The 24,312-nt window shown below is 37.8% G+C and overlaps 1 protein-coding gene across 1 annotated transcript in view; it reads right to left on the bottom strand.

Annotated features, from left to right (window-relative positions):
- The window catches only part of LOC126235199 (uncharacterized), a 305,365-nt gene that overhangs the window by 31,733 nt on the left and 249,320 nt on the right, over nucleotides 1–24,312 (bottom strand). Inside the window, exons 19-23 of the mRNA XM_049943929.1 lie at nucleotides 23,253–23,334; nucleotides 21,619–21,920; nucleotides 11,358–12,112; nucleotides 7,853–8,237; nucleotides 7,533–7,631 (exon numbers count right to left, since the gene is read on the bottom strand). Coding sequence (XP_049799886.1) covers nucleotides 7,533–7,631; nucleotides 7,853–8,237; nucleotides 11,358–12,112; nucleotides 21,619–21,920; nucleotides 23,253–23,334 — 1,623 coding nt within the window. The remainder of the gene's footprint in view (nucleotides 1–7,532; nucleotides 7,632–7,852; nucleotides 8,238–11,357; nucleotides 12,113–21,618; nucleotides 21,921–23,252; nucleotides 23,335–24,312) is intronic.

The following is a 24,312-nucleotide window of genomic DNA, read 5'->3' on the forward strand; positions in this document are numbered from 1 at the left end:
AAGAAGAGCAGATAGAAGAGGTTGACAGTCTTAAATTCCTGGGATTACAACTTGATAATAAATTCAGTTGGGAAAAGCACACCACAGAACTGCAGAAATGCCTTAACAAATCTGTATTTGCAATTCGAGTGTTAGCTGACATAGGTGACATAAAAATGAAAAAGCTTGCATACTTTCATTCCATAATGTCATATGGTATATTTTGGGGTAACTCTTCAAGTCAAACAAAAGTTTTCAGAGTCCAAAAGCGTGTAATACGTACTATTTGTGGATTAAATTCACAGACGTCCTGTAGAAACCTCTTCAAAGAACTGGGTATAGTAACTACTGCCTCTCAGTATATTTACTCCTTAATGAAATTTGTCCTAAATAATATATCTCTTTTTCCAACAAACAGCTCAGTTCATACATACAATAACAGGAACAAACATTATCTGCACAAGGACTTAAAAGCACTTACTTAAGTTCAAAAAGGGATCCTCTACTCAGGAACACTCATCTTCAATAATTTGCCAGCATTTAGTTACAAATAAAGATCAGTTTAAAAGGAGCCTGAAAGACTTACAAGTGGCCAACTCCTTCTACTCCATTGACGATTTTTTTAATAGAATCAAATGATGTATTGTATATAATCATACTATTAGTATTGTTATTTCAGCTTAAATAAATAAATAAAATTGACATGTTCCACATCCACAGGGATCTCCTCAGCACGGATCTATGGAACGAAAAACTAATCTAATCTACCTGCCAGAGAGATGGGAGAAATGTATAAATAGCTGTGGAGATTATTTTGAATAAAATATTGTTTATCAGCCTCAAACAATGGACATGTAATTATTGTAACCAAATTCCGGTTTCATACTTCTACATTTGGTAATCTCCACCGTGTTATATGGCCTTCCTCCAGAGCGAAGCAAGGGGTGTATGCCCTGTCAGTACCAATTCTTGACCTGGTGACAGAACCAGTATTTCACTGTGTGAATCACTACTCATTGTCCTCAAAATGTCTTCCACGAATGGCATCTCCTGCTGTTCCAAACAAATGGGAGTGCGAGGGGGCTAGGCCAGCTGTGTCAGGTGTGACAGCCATGGATGGTCTCCCCAACCGCTGCAAATTGTGGAGATCCACCGAACTGCTTTCTGATGACTTCCCCCTAGATGCCCAGGGACTAACTGTACTTATGGTGGCAGCAGATGCTCCATAGACTTTGCACAAGCGTTTATGAATATTTCCAACAGTTTCTTTCTCTGCAGTGAGAAATCCAATGATGGCACATTGCTTGTAATGTACATCACCTACAGATGCCCTTTTGAAATTTTCCTGCAGCTATGCTGTCAGAAGTAATGGACACTTGGTGCATTCACTCAGGAGACTTCAAATAATACAAACGTAGCGTTTCGCATTCGTAGCATTGTTTTCGGCTGAGAGAGAGAGAGCGAGAGAGAGAGAGAGAGAGAGAGAGAGAAAAGGTACATTACTTTCTGGGCAATCCTCATAATTCCCAAGATTGTAGGCTTCCTAACAAAATAAAAATATTAATGGGTTTTGTATGACTGGATGCACAACTAAATCTGCCTTGGCTGAACATTCTTCTTTGGATTGTAAAAACACACACACACACACACACACACACACACACACACACACACACACTAAAGGTTCAGCTATTTCCAATGCAGCACTGTCATATCTTTCAAGATACTGACAAAGGTTGTACCTTTCCAGGAAAAAAAAAATTATCAACTGTGCTCAACTTCTGCAAATATAGAAAAACAGTTGAAATCATTATGGCCAAACAATGATTTCATAAATGTGCAAAATACTTTCAGACAGAGCTGTTACCATGCCATTTTTTGCTTCAGATAAACGACTCTTAACAAAAAGCATGGGTTTTGAATACATGGAATGTTCTTTTATATGTTGAAGTATATCATATCACTGCTCAGAGGATCATTTAAAACACATTGTGTAGACTGATAACTTTAGTGCATGTTCTCACGTTTTGCTAAAATAATAAAAGTGCATAGCTAATAGTTATAATTGAAATATTTACATTACTAACATTAACATTATTTAGGGGTATCAAATAAGCATATTCAAATAACAGTCAATCTAGGTGCTCAAATGTTTAAATTTAAAATGTACATATTCAGTGGTGAAGATTCTTGGAGATCTCAAGCGAAAGTTTAATAGTGTCTCTGTTTTTAATACACGGTATTTCTATTAACTTTATATTGTTTTCATTAAAGCATAATACATTTTTCTTAATGTACTCGATTCACTTAGACCAGCAGTGCATCAAATCTTTTCCTTCATAGGCCAAAAGAAGGGCACTTTGGTCCATGTGGGTGGAGAAAAAGCAGTCTTCTTTTTCTTCCAATACATTCTTGATGAAGGCAAAGTATCATATGTCATCATATATAGCTGCTACACAAGAGTTTTGGTCAGGAGGGATGTGTGTCCATTGTGGGGCATCTTCATCTTCACTGAATGAAAAAAATTACGGCAGGCTTTACAGAACAAATTACTCTCCAAATTTCTGATGAATCACAGGAAAGTAGTTAGTAACTGTGCAAATTCCTGATATCAGTTATTGCTTGGGTTGTCAAAAATTTCTTCTCAAGATTCTTGCATAGGAAATCTACATTGCTTTTCTCTAGGGAAAAAAGTATGTCAATATTAGCCTTGAAGAAATTGTAAACAACTGATGCAGTTCTCATTTGTACATCATCCCGTAGTTGAAAACTAGCTTTTCTCAATACATGTTTTACAGTTTCTCCCTACCTATCACATACAGATTTACCATGGCTAGTAGCAAAAAAGTATGTTCAGTGTCAAGAGAAAAATCGTTTTTGTGTTTATAGAAGTTGTGAATTAATTTTGACTTGTGAGCAGTGTTCAGCCAAACACTTAATCATTTATTTCTGAGCAGAATTTACAAATCCTACATCACATTCCACATCATCAATTATAAAGCTGTTGTTTACTATTACTCTTTTACTTTCCTCATTTATCACATAAACACAAACAGGATGGAATCTACAGCTGCATCTTGTCTTTCTGAATTACTAAACTGTAGTTTCCAGCACAGCCCATTAACAGAATTGGTTTTTCATGGGTTATAATATTTTCTTTTAATTCTTTCAACGGTCTTAACTTTACAGTTCAATATAAATGAGTGTGGTTTAAGTGTTTGTAATGTTGTCACCAACAAGCCACTGTCTTCATCAACAGCTGCACACTGCTCTGCCAAATCTGTCTGATGGTTTACACTAATCCACCCAATTTCACCAACAGCATCTTCGTAAGCTAATTTTTCTTTGAAAATTCTGACAATTTATCATCACTAGGGCAATCATCACAGTGATTACGAATGCACCATAGTTTTTCATGCCAAAAATGTTTCTTCTAAGTGTTCCACATCCAAAAGCAGTTTTACATTTTGGTGGATACCACGAATACACACCAAATGAGCATTTGTAGCACCAGTTAAAATATAGCACTTTGGTGTTAGTGAAAAAATTTCGAAAAACCAACGTTAATTTTCAGGTTCTAGAAGCTACAATAAAGTTTGCTTAAGTAGAACTGAATGAATCTTTTTTGCATGTAAAAGTTATTCTGAATGCTAACTTAGTATTTTGCTTCTGGTAACATTTGAATATGCTTTCCATCTTGGTAAAAATTAATGACAAGCTTAAAAACTTCATCACCAATCATTTTAAATCTCTTTGGTTTAGGAATTGACAAAATACCCATTTCTGTTCTCCGTTTCCTTGCCTGTCGAACTACATACTCACTAACACTGAATTGACTTTTTTTTTTTTTTTTTTGACCAAGAGGGAGGAACTAAAAGTTGAAGTCAGTTAAAACTTTTTTTTTACATCACCTTACACCAGCATTTTTTTTATTTTATTAACAAAGTCACTGCATTAAAATCTTGGTCTTTTTTTAACAGTTTCATCATCCATTTTATCTTCAACAAGGCCAGAACACTTTTTCTTCCAAAACATGTTTCAATTTCTCTAGCTTCCATACGCATTACGAGGCCTTGCAGTGATTTGGTGGTGGTGGTGTTGGTTAGTGTTTAACGTCCCGTCGACAACGAGGTCATTAGAGACGGAGTGCAAGCTCGAGTTAGGGAAGGAGTGGGAAGGAAATCGGCCGTGGCCTTTCAAAGGAACCATCCCGGCATTTGCCTGAAACGATGGCCGGAGACGGGATTGAACCGTCATCCTCCCGAATGCGAGTCCAGTGTGGTAACCACTGCACCACCTCGCTCGGTGCAGTGATTTGGAATGTGATGAAATTTTAAAGGAGAGCACCCCAAATCATCTACAGTTGTATTTACATCTTTGACTCTTTGGCTTTTTAGTACCGACTCATGATGTCATGTTTGTATCACCTTCATCGCTTTCATTTCTGTCACTGATTTAACTTCTTTGTTCACAAATCTTACATGCTGCACACAGTTTTTTGCCCGATTTTACAGATTTTCCTAGTGCACAGTGATTTAGACAAATCCCAGCTACTGACCTCAACGATTTTTAACTGTCTGTCTGTACACTTTGAAGGAAAATAAAGTAACAGTATCTGTGATATCCAAATACAGTTTATGATGGACCATAGCATTATTAAATTTTGTTGGTCTTCGCTTAGCTCTGAAAATTTCTGAAGAGATTTTACTGAGGAGCAGGTTGTCTAATGATTATGTTTTCAGTACTTTTCTGACACTAGATGAATTCACACATTCTGTGGTAATTAACTGAGCAGTACTTCATTTAAAAATATATTTCATCACAAACAGAATGGTAAATGGTTGCTTCACAAACAAATATGACTTGTCTCACAGAAAGACAAGGAGCAACTGAGGTCATATGGACTGAATGTTGCCAGTAGTTTTGAACATCGTGTGTCAGTGACTGCTGCATAGTTTTCATGTCTTCAGAGGTTCCAAGTAAGCTACAGTAGGCATTCAGATTACTTTTTTTTTCATTGTGAGCAGGTGGTTAGCTGCACAGATAAATAAGATATAATCTAGTCTCTCGACGAAGACCTTAATAACCAAAAGCTTTATTTGCGGCAGTCTTTTTGCTGTGCCTATCTGCGACTCAGCATCTCTGCTATATGATGAGTAAAAACTTTCCTATTCGTAGGATTGTTACATTTTATCCTGGACTTTTCATTGTTTCATTAATATTCTTATTTTATTACAAAGTCTGCAATCTTCTGTATTATTTAAGACCAAATCTAGTTTCCATGCAGGCTGGAGAAATGTGATGTAAGCATTTTTCAACATCCTCGCAATTACTCCAGAAATTTGAAAGTGAGATACATAAATATTTTTTGAAATTTTCTTTGTTACTTTACTCCTTAAATAATTGAACTATATGCCTCTCTGGACAAGGAGTGGGGGGGGGGGGGGGCCTTCATAAAGAGCCGAGTTATGAGTATATCTGTACATAAATACCAATTTGCATGCATATTTTTTCACAGCCAAATTATCAAAACATCACTACACTGAAAATTTAGAATAAAGGGAAGTTTTAGCCAGCAATCAAAACAAATTACAGATATCCTAATTTTACAAGTCAAAGAAAATGTGCAAAGTTCCTTAAAAACGTGAGATGGAGGATTTTGAATAACAGAATTGTTGGGTGGTTTGACATGGAATGACCATGGAACGAAGAAGTTAGTAACTTATCATATAGCTGAGAGTTGGGTGGTTGTGAGGTATGTAAACAGAACTGAATATTTCCCTCAGCCCCCCTCCCCAGGCCGGTGGACTATACTTTCCAGCACTGCGTCCAGGTGGGCAACTGTGCAAGGATGCTGTAGCTCTCTCTCTCTCTCTCTCTGTGTGTGTGTGGGAGGGAGAGTGAGGGGGAGGAGGGAAGGGGGAGGGAGAGGGGGGGAGAGAGAGGGGGGGAGGGAGGGGGGAGAGAGGGGGGGGGGAGAGAGAGAGAGAGAGAGAGAGAGAGAGAGAGAGAGGGTCTTCATAATGATTGGCCTCTGGCTGGGAGCTCGTATTCTGCCTACATCACATGATGAATGTCGGAGTGCTGTACCTTGGAGAAATTGTGGAAAATTCTGCTTTTTTATTTAGGGTGTCAATTTAATATTTTGGTTGAAAAGTGCTGACATGCTGACATATGCAAACATATTTAAGAGAAAGAGGTCTTGTTCAAGAAAGTTTTGAAAAGTTTCAACTTTGAAGAGATGCAGAAGCCAGACTGTAAATGAACGATTTTCTTAGCGAAGTATAAAAACATATCCATTCTTCATCTCGTGACAACTTTTCATTGTTTTCTGATACGTCATTTCATCACAATAATTTCAAATGTATAATGATGTGATGCAGCTTAAGACCACACTGTTGCTGTGGTGAAGAAAACACAGTGACCAGCTTTTCATTGATTACAAGAAATATCATTACTAATGAATAGTCCCCATTTTGGTCAGTTAAAGAGTGTGTAAAGCAGTTACATTAGCAGCTGCTTTCTATGTGAGAATGTAGTAGGCACACTTGCCAGACCAAAGTGCTGCCATTTTTTTTAAATGTGTGATTACTGCCTATCTCACCTGCAAAGATAGGGAACTCTGTTTTCACATTTCCATACAGCATAGTTGTGATCAGTGGTTGTCATGAGCATAGGGCACTAAAATGGGAACTGCTTATACACACACACACTGTTGAAGCAACTCTTAATAAATGAATGATGAAACACATCAGCCATTAGTGAAAGTTAACAAAAACTTGAAAACTCTTTCTACGATGTGTAGAAATGAGCTGGAGTAAATTTTCTAGGACAGAATGATGAGTTAATGCACTGATGAAGTGCTACCTGACTTATTATTACAAATATAGAGCCAAACCTTAAAAAAAATCACATCTATTGAGTAGCTTATCAAAAATGTTCATGATCTAGTCTTCATAATGTTAAGCATTGTTGTCAAAATGTCAAAATGGTAATCTGCACCATATTTTAGCCCAATACAACATAAGCCAGCATTTTGCATGAACCAGTACCCATTTCTACTTAGTCATCTCCACAATTTCTCTGACGATTTTTGTGCATTTCTGTACTTATCTTACTGCTGTGGCTTTACATTACTGTATTACTTTATGTGTAATAGCTTTTTAACAACAAAATACAAATTTCATGATTTTGAACAGTAATATAGAAAGTGGCATTCCTCCAACATGACACTAACCCAAAGACAGCCAAAAACATTGACGAGGAAGAACAGTCCACACAGGAAAGTGACTTCCTTTAAATAAATTACATCATCTCTTGACCCATCAATTAAAAAAAATAAATAAAAAAATAAAAAAAGACTACTAAAAAATTTGTCAAGTTCAATGCATTGTTCACTCTCAAGAATTTTCAACATTGGTGTACGGTTTCCATGTTATTAGCTCTCTAAAAACAATCATCCCCCCCCCCCCCCCCCCCCCCAGTAAAGGAACTGTGAATTACCTTGATGATAAAAGAACAACAGAAAAGTAACATACCAGTCAATTACTTACCATTACTTATATCCGGTATGTGGAATTTTGAAATATCCCATGCTTGAATCCTATGATTGGGGGACATTGGAGCATCTGTTATTATCACAGTATCATGCCCTAAAAATATATATAAAAGTCATTGACTTGGCTACAATACCTGAAGAGAGATTTAATTAACTTATAACACAATGAAATTTTTAAGAGACACAAATAGAATTTGTTTTCATAAAAGAATAATTATGCCATTAGTGAGTTCAATGGAACAGTCAATCAATGTGATAGTTAAAGAGAACACTAATGGAAGTACAAATTGGTATACAAACAAATACTAAATATACCTCTGATAAAGCTGAAATTTTCAACTGATGAAAATGCTTCCTCATTGAACATATTTGGACCCACATATCGTGGATGCAAGAAGCGTGATCGCCAGCCTGTAGGAGCACCATATGTCCAACTTCCACTGTCAGACTGTGGTCTTTGCATGTGGCCATCATTTACAGGTGGGCTATTATGAATTGGCCCACGATTGCTGCCAGGAGAGCTGCTGCTGAACGGTCTACTACTGGGCTCACTTTGAGGTCCCTGTCCATATCCCATGAATGGAAGTGGTGGGTATAGCCGTCTTTCAGCCATTGAATTGCTGTTAGCCAATCCTGGGTTAGGATACACCTCGTCAAAGTTAACAAGCCATCGTTCTGATGGCGGTAAACCTCCCAACATCTGGAACAAATAAAAGTTGATGCAATGTGAATCTAAAATATACTGAAACAAACTAATCAGCTTTTTACTCACCTAAAGTGGACTGACTTATAGAGCACAGAAACGCTTAGCAGAAAACAGTATTCACATCAGCATTCGAACTGTTGCTCTTCTTCTAGTAAAAGTACGCATGTTCACACACAACATCCATTGGATACCCAAACGTACAGTCCTGCAGCCATGGGTTTTTGTGTTCCACACATGTGCCTGCTATAGGTGAGTGGTTGCCTTTCTCTTATTTTACGTATTGTTCCATCCAGGAGTTTTCATTATTGTTAACTTTTTTATATTCTCCTCAATATAGGTTCAAATCTTTGCAAAATTCAATTAAATAAAATCAAGATAGCAAATCCACATCATAAAACGTTCCTAGCACAGAGAACCCTAAAAGTACAAACACACACACACACACAAAACTACATTGTGCTAGCTAAACATACACAGCTGGGATTGCAGTTAAGCAAGTGGATTGGGGGGGGGGGGGATGTGTCAGGTGGGGGTGGGTAGAATGAGAAAGAGGCAAGAAGCAGGATGATGGGTAGCTGACATCTCTGAGGGAGGCAGCAGGAATGCAGGATAGGAATTTAATACACTGATGCCAGAGCCCGTGATTTCATGTGGCACATGATGATGATGATGATATAGTTGTATTACTTTTGAATACATTGTGGGAGCAGACAGTGATCAATGTTATTACTAATAGTTACTATTAAAATCAGTCTTGATCACAAATTTATTTATTCTGCTAACCGGTTTCGACCACACCTGTGGTCATCTTCAGACCAAAATTCTGTATGAGCAGGAGCCTCCTTCTGGTGGTAAATCCCTGCTGCAGTTATTTGCCACCAGAAGGAGGCTCCTGCTCATACAGCATTTTGGTCTGAAGATGATGACAGGTGTGGTTGAAACCGGTTAGCAGAATAAATAAATTTGTGATCAAGACTGATTTTAATAGTAACTACTAGATATAGTTGTAGATTGGGAGGGGGTGACAGGACTGAGGAAGGTGTGAGTGTGTGTGTGTGGGGGGGGGGGGGCAGTGGGTTAGCAAAGATGGAGGCCAGGACGATTATGGGAGCAAAGGATGTGTTCCAATACGAGTGGGAAACCAGCAGTCCATAGTCCAGATCTAACCCACAATTGGTTTCAATCCTGCCTACAGAAGAAATTGTATGTCTACACTCATACACAATTCCACTACTAGTCACTTCCTTTCCTGATCCACTCACAAATATAATGAGGGAAAAATAACTGTCTATATGCTTCCTTATGAGCCGTAATTTCTCGTCTTTGTGGTGCTTATGCGAAATGTATGTCAACACACCAGAATCGTTCTGCAGTCAGCTTCAAATGCTGGTTCTCTAAATTTTCTCAATATTGTTCCTCCAAAAGAATGCTATCTTCCTTCCTGGGATTCCCATTTGGGTTCCTGAAGCATCTACATAAATATTTGTGTGCTGTTTGAACCTACCAGTAACAAATCTAGAAGCCCACCTTTGAATTGCTATGATGCCTTCTTTTAATACAACCCGATGAAGATCCCTAACACTCATGCAGCACTCAAGAATGAGTCATACTGTTGTTCTAAATGCATCTACTTTACAAATGAACCACACTTTCCTAAAATTCTCCCAATAAACTGGAGTCGAGCATTTGCCTTCCCTACTACAATCCTTACAGGCTCATTCCATTTCATACCACTTTGCAACACTACACCTAGATATTTAATTGACACGACTCTGTCAAGTAGCACACTATCAATACTCTATCTGAACATTACACATTTGTTTTTCCCACTCATCTGCATTAACTTACATTTTTCTATATTTACAACTAGCTGCCATTCATCACGCCAACTAGAAATTTTGCCCAAATCATCTTGTATCCTCGTATAATGACACGTTCCCACGCACCACAGAACTGCGCATAGTTTTGCTATTCTGTTCTTTTACCCTTCTTATATACAGGAAACATCTGTGTGTGTGGTGTGGACTCTACTTCATCGAAGGATTCATTTGAAAGCTAGCATAGTTCTCATTCTTTTGTGTGTGCCTGTTGACAACCCCATGTGCATACTATTTTTTATATGTCCATCCTTTTGACTGGAGGTCTTGGGGACCACAGCCGTTCACTATTCGGTGAGTGGTCTCTTTTACCCCTACATTATTTACATTCTGACAGAACATTCCTTATCAAAGTAAAATTTCTGGCATGCACACAAAACACACACACACACACACACACACACACAGAGAGAGAGAGAGAGAGAGAGAGAGAGAGAGAGAGAGACAGACACACACAGAGAGAGAGAGAGAGAGAGAGAGAGAGAGAGAGAGAGCAAAAATTTACTTATGATGTACGACTTGGACGTGGAAAAAATAGAAAGTTACGGAAATAAAAAAATAGTCATTAACATTCTTCTGGGTTTCATATCACATCATATTGTAAAATGAGAACCAACAATTTGACCACTGTTGTAAGTTGCCTTCATCATGGTATATAATACTGCAATATAACATAATAATGGAAATTCTTGGATGCAGCAATATATAAAAGAAGGGAAGGGTAACTACTTGCCTACAGCTGATTGATGCATGGAACACAGAAATATGGATCCACAGGAGTGTGCATTTCGGTGTGTGTGTTTGTTTGTTTGTGTACTTTAGCTATAAAAAGAACTAGTTCTGAGAAGCTGAAGTGAATGCTATTTTCTGTTAAGCATTTCTGAGCTCCATGCCATGATTCCCTACAGGTGAGTGGTTGCATTTTCCTTATTTTACTTATTGCAGTGCATTAATTACATATCCTGATGAATACCACTTGCAATCGTGAACAAAATATTATAATATAACACTGTCTACAACCCAGAAGAATTTCATGAAAACTGACTGTCAAAAAGCCTATAAACAAAGTTAAGTAGTGAAATTACCAGTCACCTTAAAATTGTTGAGAATCCCCCACAAAATCATGGCCAACTAGTAACTATTCAATTCGCTCTTATGCTCAATTATTTTCTTATTACATTTTTATCACTACTGGTAGTGTAACTATCAAGCTGTATAGCTGATGTTCATTATTTACCTGTTGACTCTGCCTTGACACGACTCCAAATGGGTTAGCTGGTGGAGACTGGGGACGTATATGTGGTGGTTCAATTTGGCTCAGCTGTCCCACATCTGCTATGGGAACATCATTAAGCTGAACTGCAGGAACTGCAAACATGTCAGAGTTGCGCTGAGCTTGCTCCCTGTTCTCATGAGATGAGTTTAATACTTGTGATCCAGATGTGACACGCTCTCTATTATTATTTCCTCTTTGATCCTGCGAATGTTCACTGTGGTAATCAGAGTTTCGTTCCTGGACATGCCCTCCACGTTGTGGTGGTTGTTGTTCTAAATGCTCCTGCTGCTGCTGGTGGGACTGCCTCTGCTGCTGCCAGCTGCCCAGTGATAATTGTTGTGGCTGTTGCTCCTCTTGTTGTTGTTGTTGCTGCTCCTCCTCCTCGTCTACATCTTGCTGATTTTGATGTTGCTGCTGATTGTGATAATGGAGATTCTGCTCTGGGTGGGGGTGCTGCTGCTGATTCTGCTCCTCTTCTTCTGGTTGCCGGCAGTAATTATGAAAATTGTGAAAGAGGTGGCTATGCCTTCGGTGGTGTCCATCATGTGAGATACTTGATCCTCTCTGAGAACGCCCACGAACTCCTCTTGTGGATGCAGGAAGACGGCTTGATCTTGAGATTGCACCATCCCTTTCTGAATCCCCATGCATTACCGGTGAAACTATAGATGCTTGAGGTGGATCTGCATCTGCACTAGCTGTACACTGCATCATCCCTACAAAATAAAGTCATAATAAAAAAGTGAAAGTTTAAAGTTATAATTAATTTAGTTTTACATTCTTTTTAAGTTACTGTATATTATTGATACATCAGTGAATGATGCTAAAATTATATGTAAATTGAAGGTGGGGGGAGGAAAAAGGAAAGGGAACGGATTGCTGATGTCAGCTGCATCGGGACATTACAGGGAATCAGTGGTGACGAGTAAAAATGTGTATTGTCAAGGATTAGAAACCGGAATCTCCTGCTTACTAGGCAGGTGGATTAACCACTGCGCCACCTGCAACACTGTGTTATCTCAACTGCATGGACTGTCTCAACACCCCTCATGGGCAACTCATTCCCATCATGCTCACTACTCTGAGATTCCCACAGGAGGTTGGACATACTTGTGCATCTGCACTGAAGAAAGTGTATCCATTACCTATCCGGGTAAATCAGTAATATGAATGAATGGTTTCTGTTTTTTGGGCATGTCTGAAAGAACAGACACCACACATTCACACAGATGCTAACATTTCCTCACAAAATGCAATCACGCTTTTCATCAGATTTATTTTTACTAATTACCCTTGCTATCAAAAAAAATTATGAACTTTAATGTAAGAATGTCATACTGGATGCATACTTTTGATATGAAGCAGGGACATCAATGTCTGATGGGTGATTAAATGTTTCAAATGTTTGTATACTAACAATACAGCTTAATGATGTGCTTCTGAATATACAGCTGCATTGTTTGAATTTCATGCACAATGTCTTGACAACTGATCCAGTCTTCTTCTTCAGATGCCATAAGTTATGTGGTTATGTGTACTCGCTACCTTAACTCTAGATGGGGTGTTGACTATTTTTGGTCCTGTGCTGCTATTTATAGCCGAGTTCAATTCCCGATGCTCATTATGCGCTTGTTATGAAGAGCCCAAACAGATATTCCCTGAAACACATTCTCATCTCTGCTACGTTTGCTGGCCGGTGATCTTAATACATTGAGTGCCAGACTCCAAGCTTTGTTTACACTGAAACCTCCATTCCTGTTTGCATGATGGCAAATCTAACCAGCAGGGATGGAGGTTCCAATTCAAGCAAGATTTGGGGTCAGGCACTTAATAAATTAAGATTTCACTGGCCATCACATTCACCAAGGCTGAGAAATGCTAAGAGAATACGTGCATTTCAGGGAATATCAGTTTGGGCTCTTAATAACAAAGGTGCATAGTGGGCATCAGGAATCGAACTCAGCAACAAATAGTGACATGGGACTAAAAATAGTTCACATTCTGGTTAGAGTCGAGGTAGCAAGTACACACCAATAAACCGTTCACAATGGGGGCATGTTCTTACAAAGTAGTGTAGTAGAGTATCTGTGGACCTAGATAATGGACAAAAAAGGGAATCTTTGTGGCTGTTTTGTAATGTAGTAATTTTATGTAATTTGCTCGAAGCTATTAATGTGTGTTTGTTTCTCGGAGTTATTGAGATTTTAGAAGTTAAGAAAACAAAGTTACAGAATTTTTTTCAACGATTCTGGAATCTAGTACCGCCAAGTGGTGACCCCAACTACAGCAGAAGAGAAATCAGTTCACCTGATGGGTTGGGCTCTCTAGTCGTGGAACGCATATCAGGAGTGGGGGATGAAAGTCAAGCTGTTTCACAACCAAGGTTAACATCTGAGCAAGTCACTGACACTTTGTCAATGGGCTGCATTGCTTCTTCCGCATAGCATAGTGAATTCATTGCACTGCTGTATATGACACAGGAGCCACAAATTTTCAAGCTCTCTTTTGAAGCCTACAGAATCAGGGACGGTACCATGCAATTCGTCATCACCGCTGGAACACTAGAATCAGGGACGGTACCATGCAATTCGTCATCACCGCTGGAACACTGGACACGCAAACATTATTGTTACTAGCATATGTGGTGCACAGTACCCGCCACCTCCTCCCCCTCCACCAAAAGGAAATATTGAAACCAATGTACTCCAACGAGCACGCAATCCAGTAGACATTCGCATGGAGCAAGTGCTGCAAAGAGAAGCTATGAGAGACAAGATTCCTTTGGTCTTTTGGCAACACATAACAATCATTGGTTTCTGCAACCGACGGTTCTAATGCTACACTTAGGCAAGTTTGGATGGGTCAGTTACCTTTTGTGGCCAAGAGTGCAGTGATTTTTTGTGCCCCCTTTTCATTCAACTCACAGCTACTAATTGCAGACTTTATTATGCACTGTCACTCTCAAGACACATGAGGACTCTCACAAATTGGACAACACAGCATAGGGAATATAGACACAGACGTTGAGGATAACGATCAACAACTCCAACTAGAGGAACAGATGAGTACGCTATGACACAACTTCAATGCTCTCCAGTGGCAAATCCGTACAGTTCCACTGGCAAGCAATATGAAAAACGGCACAGAACATGAGTTGATGGTAGCCAACAGGGGAAACTGTGCTGGTACTATAAACCTTTGATGCAGCTGGCACACAAATTTAGTCAGCCATGTGCTTACCCAAATATGTACAGTGACTCGACTTGGGAACAGCTGGTCGCTCCAGTGGACAATGCCTAGATAATGTGACATGTGATAACAGTGCCCCAGTAAGCCATAACCATGCTGTATTCTGCATTGGCTGTGTATCTGTCTCTAGCTGGACTAGCAAGCACTTTCAAATTCATGTTATCTCCACATCACATAAACTTTACATCAAAGACAGATATATTGACCTCAAGTATTTAGTTAACACAGGCCCAGATGTCAGTGTCCTTCTGGCAATGGCAATTATTCATTCTTCCATACAATCATGGCTAATAGCAGAAAATGAGTCAAAGACTCCTACATATGGCAACGAAGAGGCAACTGAGAGTCTTGGTTTTCCACGAACATTAAGACAGCATTTTCTGATTACTAACATCAGTGAACCCATCCGCAGAGCTGATTTCCTTTACTATTACCATATCTATATGAGATGTACACTGAAGATGGACAACAAGGTGGTACATGGACATTTGAGGATGCTGCAAAATGCTGCCGTGTTGAAGGCCACCAAAATACAAGTTCAGATACGGTATTATACCATGCACCATACACCTACAATGTCACAACAGACTGTAGCTTACAAAGCACGTCGGTTAGCCCATGATAAATATGCAGCCCCAAAGATGGAATTTGAGGAGTTAATTCAATGGGGGTTATCAAACATTCGGACAGCTCTTTGGCATCAGGCCTCCATCCAGTAAGGAAGAAAAATCAGAGTCTTTGTGGAGATTACCATTCCCTGAATGCACATACCACACCAGATCGCTATCCAATTCTGCACTTGCATGATTTCAAGACCACAGTGGCAGGCTACAAGGTGTTCAGCATTATTGATTTTCAGAAGGCATCTCTTCAGATTCCGTTAGAACCAGAAGATGTGAAAAAGACTGCAATTATCACACATTTTGGCCTATTTGAGTATGTTCGGACTTTTGTTTTGCATATTGGGATGATGTGTTAATTTTTTTTTCCTTCTGCTTCTGAGCAGGAAACCTTCTTACAAACGATTTTTTGAAGACCTGCTGACTATGGATTGCAGATAATCAAAGATAAATGTGTCCTTTGCAAAGAAGCAGTGGATCTTTTAGGAAATCAAATAACCTTTGCAATCTAAAGCTGACACACTGCAGGCAGTAGCATTTCCAGAAATATATAAACAGTTGTGCAGGTTTGTGGGATGGTCAGTTTTTACAGGCATCATCTGCCACACACAGCTTAGGAACAGGCACCACTCCCACTACTACTTTCGGACAGCAATTGATGGAGACAGCAAGATATTTTATGGACTCTTAAAAATATTAGCTACATTTCACAAAATTAAATCATCCTCGCAAGAAGCAGTACTTCTAGCGTAGAAGAGAGAAAGAAGCTTTGTGATGACTACAGTAAGAGGGTGGAGGCTTCTGAAAAAGAGTGTAAAGATGAAGTCAAAGCTGCAAGGAAATTTTGTGGTGTAAACAAGTTTTAACTTGAAAACCAAAATGATCAGATTAAAAATGATTTAGAAACAGAGGTAGAAACAAAGTGTGCAGTAGTGGTAGAGGAAAAACTGTTAAAAGTAAATAAAAATGTAGATTCAAAATTGGCTGAAATAGAGAAACAGATGGAAGAGGTACAAAATCAAAAGCATAGAGTATGTAGTGTTCCAAACAGTCCTTCATTTGTTAGTTGTAAGAAATTTAATAATTTTAAACCATATGGGGAAGTGCATCCACTGGATTTCATTAGGGACTTTAATGATTTGCCTGAAACATGGAATGACAAAGAGAAAATGTCATTTGTAAGAGGTTTTTTGAAAGGTATGCTTTTGGATGGGCAGCTCAGGTAGCTGACAGCTGTTCTTTGTGGTAAAGCTTTGAGAAAGTTTTTAGATGAATATTGGTACAAAGAGAAGCAGCAGAGAATTTTGAGTAAATTTTGGGGAGGAGAGAGATTCGACTCTAAGGTTTCTTCAGCTTTGGATAAACTAACTGAAATATTTGGACTAAGAGCTACGAAGTGAATCAATAATTATGGGTTTAGAAACTAAGTAGCCTCAGAAAGTTAGAGAATTGCTTGTACCTGCCCCTAGGGGTAATATTATTGATTTCTTGAATTATGTTGATAAAGTGGAAAGGGTGAAGCCCTCAGTGGAAAATCGTAGGAGGAATTTTGATGACAATAATCAATCAGGGAGAGAATTTCAGGCAAATAGGATGAACAGGACTAATTATAATAGAAATTCAGGAAATGGTTTGGTGGAGGATAGCCAGGTGGGCACGGTAATGGTAGGAGAAATTCAAGTAAAAGAAATGGGAGAGATGATTTTAATCCTGGATCAAACCGTTTAAACTAGATAATGCTCCTGTTTTGGCTCACACTAGAGCAGGTAGTGATGAAGAGCCACATGCATATGAATCTGCTGTAATCACAGGTAAGGATAATGCAAATGATAGTGGTAAGACAAGTGTAACTAATAATTCTAGTGAGGTGTTGAATTATGGTGTAGGTAGCAATGTTAATCACATAAAAGGAGAGTAGGAACTTACCATAATGTGTACTGAACCAGAAGTAAGACGCTACAACCAAGTACGGGGTTCAACATTCTGTGTTGGATTCATTAGTTGGCAATAATGCTTACCCCAGCCATCTGTCTCATTCTTCATGTTCCCTGAGGCAGTAAAACTCTTCTCCTATCCTATCTGTAGTTTGTAAGTGAATCGGAATTAAGCTCTCTCTGACAGTCATGTGATTTTGTACAGCAGGATATTTAAGTATAGAAATATTTTAGAAAAAGTTTCTCTAGTGTCATCTATATATATTATGGTGTGTTAGTTATAAGTATTGGAGTCATAAGAGGATGGAAGAAAGTAAATTGGTACCATTATTAATGAATTTCTGTCAAACAAAGAGGTAAGGTAAACAGAAAATAAAAGGTGACAGCATATGTGGAGGAGAAGGTGCAGCTTATCTGAAAACATTACCATCTGAAGTAATCAGCTCATTAACGTAGCAGCAGAGGCAATATGCAGTAAAAACTATCTTCAATATGAGATCTTCATGTTAATTGTGGTATAACAGAAGTGTCTCTGTTCAGTGCAATCAGTATATGGAGATAACTATCTACCTATAGAAGTGTGTCATGGTACAGCCTTTTCTAACATTAAGGAATTACAACTTAAAACATAGTTGCCTGGAGATTTGTATGTATATCGCCCATCAGGCTAGAATCTTAAGCAACTTGATGGAATACAGTGAAATAATAGTTTTTCTAAGCGATAATTTTTCTTATCAGTAATGAGTGTTAAGCTTGCATAAGGACCTGTTACTGTGGAGTGTTTTCCAGGAGAATCAATTTTTCATTGGATAAGCAGAGCAAGTGTTTATTTATTAGATAATGAAACAATACTGAAATAGTAAAATAATGAATAACGTTAGGGTCTTAACGGTTAGGGAGCCTGTCTCTGCAGTATGGATATTTTTTGAGAATGCACTCCACTGGCTAACAAGGTAAGAAAGGTAAGTAAAATACTGAAACTGATAGACATGATTGAGTAAAGGAAAAAATAACTGTATACAAACAAATGTAGTGTAACTATTTGAGGAGCTACATTTTCAACAAGGCAACATTGGGTACTGTGTATATTGTGCAATTCATGACACTGCAGCTCGGAATGAGAGCTTAACAGAAAGAGCAATATTTTGCTGAGGTACAAGTCATATAATGCTGCATCATTTAATCTATAGGTTATCCGAAAACTTCTATGAGCTTAAAGTGGTAATACTGGAACAATGAAAAGTAATTTTGCTGATTAATTGATAACTGTGGAATTGTGGTGCTAGCCTGGTGTGAATAATCTGAAAAGTCAACTATTTGGCAACATTTTGTGATCTTGTGAGGATTTAATTTTCTGGTTGTAGAAGAGTAGTGCTCAGAGTTGAGAGGAGAAGTAGGGCAATGATTTCGTACAACTTCCATTAGCTTAATTTTGATTTGAGTAGTAATTAATTTATGTGATGGTGACTCTATTCTTTTTTCATAACATAATGATTAGTAAATCTATGCTACTGCACATCTTGAGTTTCTGCTATTTTGCAAGTGGAAAAGAAACAAGAGTCTTTGAAGTTTAACCAGTTTCAGACAGAGTTATGACCTAGAGTAATGTTTTATAGTGTGATGTGCACCTGATTTTTAAAATTTTTACCAGTCTCCACCTTTTGTACTGCAGTCAATTTTAGTGCTAATTATTGTGATGTTATGAGGAGTATGTAATTATTTATTTATGAAGTAATAACCATTATTTGCCATTAGTGCTAAACATTTTTTCCTTATATTTAAAAGTAAAAGTAAGTGTCCTAAGGTAGGGCATTTTTGGACTAATTTTTTCATATACTGTGGAGGAGGAGAACCACTTCCAAGGGAACTGATAGCAATTCATTTCATTACTAGCTGCCACTTGGACCTGTTGAAGGCATGGACAACTTGGTGAGAAGATGTGTTAAAGCTCATTAAAAGTGTGAAAGTGCCTGTGAAAAATACTAAACATTAAGTAAGAGAAATTTTCTGTCTAAAAAGTGAATTACAATGCACAGTGTAATTAAACTTTTTACAAACCATGAGGGTTTATTTATTTATTTTTAAGCAAGACAGGACTTTATAAAGTGATACTTATATTAAAATGTAATCTTTGTTTACCAAAAAGTACATCACTTACAATAAACATGCCTAATTTGTATTAAAAATATAACTCGTGGATATTTTGTTCCATTTTACAATACACTACATGTAAATATTTTGTACAGGGATTTTTGTATGGCCTGTTCATGCAATTATAAATTTGAAAAAAAACTTATGTACTGTAGTTTTGATAAGATTTCGTTTGTAATATTTATTTGTGTGTAAATTGCTAAACCCAATTTCTGGGGTCATTTGTGGTCACTGAAGTGCCCAGTTAGCTATTTGCAATATTTGTCTGGTCAATCCAATGAGGTGGTGATGTGGCAATGCACGATGGGATATATCTACTTCCTCTCTTGTTCTGCCATCTGCCTCCCTACATTCATTTTTTTCATTTTTGACTAATTACCATTAATATATGTGAGTATAATCTGCATTTTCATAAAAGAGAAAGGATCGCCCTCAGTTTTAAAGAATATAACACCAGATATAATTTTGTACTTAGTTTTATGTATGTAATTGATTTTCTAATTTATTTCGACTATTCCTAGTTAATACTATTGTTATAGGGTGAAATCAGTAATTGTTTCATAACTTAAATTCTATTGTTGACTTCTAAACAACTATAAATTCTGTACTAATTATAAACATTTGGAAAAAGAATCACTAAGATTCTTATTGGCTCTATTAGAAAAAATGTTAGCAAAGTGCTTAATTAATTCGAAAGTTATTACCAATTTCATCAAAAGTATTGTTTGTATAACTATATCTGTTAATTTCATGATTTAAACAAATAATAAGGCTTAACCCTTGTAGTAGGAGAAATTGTTAAAAAAGACACAATTTTCTGATGGATTCAATTAATGGAGCGAGTTTTGTTTCAGTTGTAATTTCTGTAATTTTAGCTTCACACAATGTGTAGTTTCAGCAGCTATTATTGTGATGATATCTAAAGGCCCGATAATTGGTCCCGAGACAGTCAGCCCACAGCCAAGTTTCAGACAAGAAACCTGTGTTGGTTAGAGCAACAACAATGCATCAACTTAACCGTGAAATAAGTGTAACAAAAATAGGCCATGTGTTAATACAGTGACAGTGTCTGATAAATTATTTGAGAGACTGTGAACTGTGTGGTTACGTTTCACTCCCCACAGATGTTCAACTGCAAACTATTGTAGCAGTATGCTGACATATGCCTGCAAAATATCAATGTGGCTTAACAATATTTACCAATAGTTAATTGGCCATATTATCTGTGTATATCGGGGTGGGTGGGTCGTGAACAGTGAAAGTAAAGAACTGTGAAATGCAACTGTGCACTTGCCTACATTATTTGCAGTAGTCAGTGTTGAAATTCCACCCCCACTTTTCAGCCAGTATAGCAACACAGTACGTTGACGCTGAGGGCAATCAACGAGGAAATAAAGTGGGTGAACATCACAACACGAAACAGTTGTCACTATAAACTCTGCTGAATTAGTCCTGACCTCCTTCAGTGATGGCACTTGGCTTACTGATTCTGGAATGTTACCTCTATGCACTTGTGGTAGCAAAATGCTGTACTTTAAAAGCTTTGCCCACTGAAAACTTAGTTAGGTTTCTTTTGCGTTTGCCCTCGTACATGTTCATTTTCATTTTGGTTGGATACTCGTACATGTTCATTTTGGTTGGATAGCTGGGTTCCACAACAACATTGCATTCTTAATTATAACTTTATTAAAGATGACACAATCAGAATACAAACTGAGGGAAGGAGGCCTACGCAGCATTTAGTTACTGATACAAAAGATTATAGAGGCAAGGACAGATTTAGAGAATATACAAAGCACATGTGAAGACAATAACCTCAACCTGAAACTTGCACACTACTGGCCCTTACAACAATTGTCACGTTACTGGACAATGGGCTTTTGAGTGATGTTTTTGGTAGGAAATTAAGGTGAGGACTGAGTTGCAAGACATGTAAAAGCAAAAACTGGCCTTACAATTAATTCAACCATGTGAATGTACTAATGCAGTTTGCTCAGTAATTCTTTTAACTGTTCTAACAAGCAGACATTTTAGTGTAGCCAAGCAGCTATCTGTTTTTAGATGATTGCAGCGTTTTTCAATAGAGAAGCACGCTTTCAATTCAGTGTTAATGTTTTGTGTATAGCTTAAACTTATATTCCATTGACACGCTGTTAGGACTGGATGTGGATGTCAAATAGTTGATGAACGTATGTGACGTAACATCTGTGTCCACATAAGATTACTGCTTCTAGATACCAATGTGTGCAAGAGCATAACTCACATTACCTGGCAAGAACCTAGTTGGCGCACCAGAAAAGCGATTCACCCAAGGGCCACGTCCAAGTGACCGGCCAGTTCTGTGCCTTGATAGTGTTCTTGCTGGATTGGGATGAACTGCTCCTGAAGCTCCAGCTGACGTCTGCCTTGAGTATCCATCACTTGGTCGTTGTGCACCACTGCCACGCCGTGCATAGAAGCGAAATGACCCCGTCCCCCGGGGTCGGGAATGTGAAATTTGATCCCTCGTGTTATGGCTCGAGTTGGAAGTGCTTTCTACTCGGCTTTCTAACTGAGTTCCCGCATTACCCCTGAAAAAAAAAGGAGGAAAATTCAAAACATATAACCACTGTTTAGAGAATGACAGCCTGAAGGAGATTTAAGTTCAAATGGCACAACTGAAAACTCGTGCAATACAATATAAGTAATTAAATAATGGGATATATTACAGATCTACAGTAGCCTTTGCCTTCAAACAGGAATTATCAATTAACAGGATGACCCTCAGATCTGCAAGACTAAAAATATGAAAGAAGTGTGATGTTTCTTGTAAAGGATCCTCAAGCAATGTAAGCAGCAACATCAGCGTCACAAACTGTAAATATTTCATTCACTTATATGTACAATATCCTTACATTTTCGCCAGCCAAGCACAGTAGAAAATTCTTTTCTTTGTACAGTACCTGAAGTGAAATTTATGCATCCACACTCAGTAATGCTATTGAAATAGGAATATCGGACTGAAGATAACAAACTACTGTTCTGTGAAGTGAATATTGTTGATATGCAGAAGAGAATATCAGAAGCACTGTAACATCATAGACAGATATGTGGAGAAGTGCACGTTTCTTAGGATCCACACAAATCAGAAATGAAGCCAATAATGGTCCCTGCTTAAATTATCAACCAATGACAATCAAGACTAATTTCTGTATGATGTGAGTGAATTCAATCAAATTAAATCATCCTTAGACAGACACAGAATATTTCCTGCTTGCCTGTTGTAGAATGCACATGACACAAAATCGGAATCAGAAAGTCAAGATAAGGCTATGTGTATTTACAAGTAAAAAACTACAGTGAGAACCCAAACATCACTTTATAAAGTTAAATGAGGTCAATCACTGCCACTTTGAAAGTTTTGTGGAGGGTGGAGAACACTCAGTACCTGACAGTACAATTAGCCAACTTGTTCAAGTTGATTTTAAGGAGAATTTAGAAATGCCTGACGTATTTTAACCATGATTTGCTATATGGGCTGTTTTACTTAGGAACTGTAAGTTCTATTGTATTTTTTGACAATCTGTGGATAGCATTGAGGCAGAATTTGTTAGTCATGGTATCTTAAACTGGTTCAAGTCATATCTTTTTGGCAGGTGTCACACAGCAGAAATATGTCACCAAAATAAAAGTTATTTTTCAGTAATATTTAAAATATATCAACACAATAGGATAGCAAAATGTTAGGGATAATGACTGCAGCAACAAGGCACAGCATTCAGGAGACGATGACTAACAAAATAGGCATATTATGGCTTTCCAAAGAAACAATCTTAAGTCTCAACTGGCAAACAGTTATTACAATTAAATTAGTATGACAGTGATATAACACTCATATTAAGAATAAAATCTTAAGGGCTTACCAAGGGCGAGCAATCTGTACCAGCAGAAGATCGACAAGTTCAACTGATAGCTGCAGCAGAAAGTAAATATCTGAAAGAAAAACTACAAAAAAGTGGGTGTCAATTTCAATTATGAGAAGAACCACACAAGAAAATATTATTTCAATATTAAAGTGAAAAGCTAAATGTGTTGCATCTGTTGTAAATGTATACCATAATTAAATACATTTTTATTGATTTGAAAAGCTGAATGTGTTGCATCTGTTGTGAATGTATACTATAATTAAATACATTTTTATTGATTGGTTTCAAAGACACAGTTTTTCCTCATATTTAAATTGCTTATCAATATTTCATAATAAATTATTACACAGAATTGTTTAGTAGTACACATCTCCAAGTTAACAAATCATCTGCAAAGCAAGCGTTCTTCACACAATAATCTGAAAATTTTTGCTAACTCATTCTAGACAGGAAATTGTCCAAAGCCCACCAACCTCTTTCACAGTCTGACTGTAGCAACTACGTAGCAGAGATTTCGTTGACTCTCTGCAGGGTAGTAAAAGATATACTGCAAATCAGACCACATGGGGAACACCTAACAAAAGTTCAGTGAGAACTAGGCTACTGGCCACAAAATCCCTCCAGTTTTTCGTTTATTCACTGAGATCTTTCCCAACTAGTACTTTGCTAAAGTGACATAATTTAAGTATGACAGGAACCTATTCCTCAGTGAAGTTTGAGAAATACTGTCCCTCTGCTCAAGCATATAATGGAAAGACGTACTAAAGGCCATAGGAGGGGGAGTGTTCATTGCAGTTGATAAACATATTGTCTCTACTGAGGTCGAAGTTGAGTGTGACAGTAAAGTCATCTGGTCACGTATATCAGATGTACGGGAAACAAAGTTAACTGTTGCATGTTTTTACTGGCCACCTAACTTTGCTGTGACTGTTCTAGAGTCATTCAAAGAAAGCCTACAGTCAATAGCATGTAAATACACAGATCATGCAATACTAGTTGGAGGTGACTTTAACCTGCCAAGTGTGGATTGGGATGTCTATGAATTCATTACGGGGGT

The sequence above is a fragment of the Schistocerca nitens genome, chromosome 2, assembly GCF_023898315.1.
Source record: "Schistocerca nitens isolate TAMUIC-IGC-003100 chromosome 2, iqSchNite1.1, whole genome shotgun sequence".
NCBI classification, from domain to species: Eukaryota; Metazoa; Arthropoda; class Insecta; order Orthoptera; family Acrididae; genus Schistocerca; species Schistocerca nitens.